General features: G+C 49.6%; 1 protein-coding gene and 1 pseudogene across 3 annotated transcripts in view; one reads left to right on the plus strand and one right to left on the minus strand.

Annotated features, from left to right (window-relative positions):
- The window catches only part of PTGS1 (prostaglandin-endoperoxide synthase 1 (prostaglandin G/H synthase and cyclooxygenase)), an 18652-nt gene extending 17550 nt beyond the window's left edge, over window positions 1-1102 (minus strand). Inside the window, exons 1-3 of one of the 3 annotated variants that reach the window (XM_006890675.1) lie at window positions 990-1102; window positions 574-714; window positions 223-366 (exon numbers count right to left, since the gene is read on the minus strand). In XM_006890675.1, the coding sequence (XP_006890737.1) occupies window positions 223-366; window positions 574-598 (169 nt within the window). In that variant the 5' untranslated portion in view covers window positions 599-714; window positions 990-1102. The remainder of the gene's footprint in view (window positions 1-222; window positions 367-573; window positions 715-989) is intronic. The other 2 variants (XM_006890676.1, XM_006890677.1) reach the window with 2 other exon arrangements.
- A 1393-nt stretch (window positions 1103-2495) lies between these two features.
- LOC102852243 lies at window positions 2496-3111 on the plus strand (annotated as a pseudogene).
- Window positions 3112-3355: the final 244 nt, after the last annotated feature.

A 3355-nucleotide genomic window follows, 5' to 3' on the forward strand; every position in this document is an offset into this window, starting at 1 on the left:
GTTTTTCTCAGTCTTACCCCCACCCCAATGCCAGCCTCATTCTACAACAGTGGCACCATATAGCATTTGTCCCTTTGTGACTGAGATACCTCACTCAGCACCCCGTCTTCATCCGTGGCTCTTTCTTACTCCTTACCTTCATCCTGGATCCTCACCTTCCGCAAAGAGAACCAAGCATTTCCTTAATACCCCAGGTCCAGCCCCTCACCCCTCCTTCCTTACCTTTGGTTCCCATGGGTGTGGGGCAGTCTTGGGGCACAGAGGGCAGAATCCGTGTATAATAGCTCATATTGGAGAAGGACTCCCAGCTGATGTAATCATGTGCTGAGTTGTAGGTTGGGGGACTGGGAACCAGCTTGGAACGAACTGCAGAGTGTGAAAATACTGATAGTAAAGGGCGGGGTGGGGGGGTGTCTCAGCATAATTACATCCCCTCCCCCTCCCTTCTCAAGCTGGGACTTGCCTTATCTGGCGTCATAACATCTCCCCACCCATTGTCCATATCGGATGCCAAGTATGTGCAGGGTTTACGGCTCTAATGTTCCCAGGTTAGGGGTACACTGCCCCACGTACCCGTAAGTACCATACGCATGAGCATGTCACGGATGAAGGTGGCATTGATAAACTCCCAGATCCAGCGCCCGTGGGTCAGCAGGAAATGGAGAAAAGCTGGGCTGGGGCGCAACGTATCCCGGAGCCAGGTCCACAGCTCAGCTGCAGGAGCAACGAGAGCCACTTAGCAAGCCCTCCTGGCAGGGTAGAAGATGGAATTTGGGGACAAGGATGGGACAGGAGTACATACAGGACAGGGAAGTAAGATCGGTCAAGGAACACTCCCTGCAAAGCCCAGAACTAGCTAGGAGAGTGTGCTGAGGATGGGGTATGTCAGGGAGACATCAGAGCCTGGAAGGGAACAGAATGGAGCTGTGTGGGGGATTGGGAGGAGGATCCCAGGGGAGAGGAGGTGGGTGGGGGGAGGCCCAGCTCACGGACGGTGCAGTTGGGGCCAGAGTAGCCCGTGCGGGTGCAGTCACACTGGTAGAGATCGAGGCCAAAACGGACACAGACACCCTGGTGCTGACATGGGTAGTAACAACAGGGGTTCACTGTGGGTGAGAAATGAGGAGAAAGAGTTCAGAGTGGGTGCCCAGACCACCATCCTTCCCTGAACACAAGAATAGAGGGCCATAGTTATGGATTCAAGTCTTAGCTTTGTCCTAGGTAAGTGAGCAGACCTCTCGACTTCACATTCTTCTGTTGCCATAGCAATGAGCATATTCCCTGGGCCTGTCATTGCCAGACCCTGCTCTGGATGCCCAGGCTTGCCCACATCAGGTCCTGAGAAGGGTCCCCCTTCCCATCTTTCTGCCACCAAAGAATGCTACTCCAAAGTCCTGGTCATGGCATCAAAAGTTAGGAACTAGCTGTTAAGATGCTGTAGCTATGCACTTCTACAACATTCATTTCCTCTCAAACAAGGGCTCTATCTTCTCAGAGTCAGCCATAGCTTGTGATCCACACAGTAAAAAGCCTTTGCATAGTCAATGAAGCACAGTTAGACATTCTTCTGGTATTCTTTGCTTTCTGCTAAGATCCATCTAACATTAGCTATAATATCCCTAGTACCATGACCTCTTCTAAATCCAGCCTGCACATCTGGCAGTTCTTTGTTGACATATTGCTCCAATCGTTTTTGGATCATTTTCAGCAGAATCCTGCTTGCATGTGATAGTAATGATATTGTTTGATAATTTCTGCACTCTGTCGGGTCCCCTTTCTTTGGAATAGGAACAAATATTGATCTTTTCCAGTCAGTTGGCCAACTGGCTATCCTCCAGATTTCTTGGACAACTTAGTAAGCACATCCAGGGCAGTGTCTGTTTGTTGAAATATGTCAATTGGTATGCCATCAACTTCTGGAGCTTTGTTTTTTGCCAATTCCTTCATAGTAACTTGAACTTTCTCCTTCATCACCACAAGCTCTCGCTCATATGTTATTTCATGAAATTTTTCTATGTTGGCCAATTCCTTCTGATACTGGACTCTGGATGACTCTGACAAGAATGGGAATCCCAGAACATTTGATTGTGCTTATGAGAAACCCATGCTTGGACCAAGAGGCAGTCGTCAGAACAGAGCAAGGAAACACTACGTGGTTCAAAATCAAGAAAGGAGTCCTTCAGAGATGTATTTTGTCTCCATACCTTTTCAATCTGTATGCAGAACAGATCATCTGAGACGCTGGGCTGTACGAGGAGGAATGTGGCATCAGGATTGGTGGAAGAGTCATCAACAACCTGCGTTTTGCAGATGACTCAACCCTGCTTGCTGAAACTGAGGAGGACCTGAAGCGCTTGCTGCAGAAGGTCAAGGACTGCAGCGTTCAATACAAATTGAATCTCAACATCAAGAAAACAAAGATTCTCGCCCTTTCCCTGGATCCTGCAGGAGATGGGTGCCCCTGTCAACACATTGTCCTTTGGCTACCGGACATCATGCCTCCCAAGAAAGATGTTCCTGTGAAGAAACCAGCGAGCCCTGCTACCTGAAAGCCCCTTGCGAAGCCAGCATCCGGGGCCCTTCCAGCCAAGGCCAAACAAAGCTGAGCCAGCTGCCTCTCCAGCTCCTGAAAAAACCCAGGATCTCTCCAAAGTGGTGATTGAGTTTAACAAGGACCAACTGGAGGAGTTCAAAGAAGCCTTTGCGCTGTTTGACCGAGTAGGTGATGGCAAGATCCTGTACAGTCAGTGTGGGGATGTCATGAGGGCCCTGGCCCAGAACCCCACCAACTCCAAAGTGCTTAAGGTCCTGGGGAACCCCAAGAGTGATGAGTTAAAGTCCCGGCATGTGGACTTTAAGACTTTCCTGCCAATGCTCCAAGCAGTGGCCAAGAACCGGGACCAAGGCACATATGAGGACTACTTGGAAGAGCTTCAGGTGTTTGACAAGGAGGGAAACAGCAAAGTCATGGGAACAGAGCTCAGACATGTCCTCACCACACTGGGAGAGAAGATGACCGAGGAGGAGGTGGAGACTGTCCTGGCAGGACATGAGGACAGCAATGGCTGCATCAACTATGAAGCCTTCCTGAAACACATCCTAAGCATCTGAACACTGCAGCTCCCCTAGGGCCGGACAGTGACCCCTTCCAAAACCACGCCACCCCACCCTACCCCCACCCTGTGCAGGCGGAAGCACCCTCTGGCCACTTAGGATGCAACCTGTTGTTTCAAAATAAAGACAGTTCCTTCCTCAAAAAAAAAGAGAAAAATAAAAAAGAAAAAGATTCTCACCAGTGGGACAATTGGAAGCATCAGTATGGATGGTGAAGAGGTTGATATAGTTAACAGTTTTA

Source organism: Elephantulus edwardii, unplaced genomic scaffold, assembly GCF_000299155.1.
Source record: "Elephantulus edwardii isolate Elephantulus edwardi_28Jun2011 unplaced genomic scaffold, EleEdw1.0 scaffold00092, whole genome shotgun sequence".
NCBI classification, from domain to species: domain Eukaryota; kingdom Metazoa; phylum Chordata; class Mammalia; order Macroscelidea; family Macroscelididae; genus Elephantulus; species Elephantulus edwardii.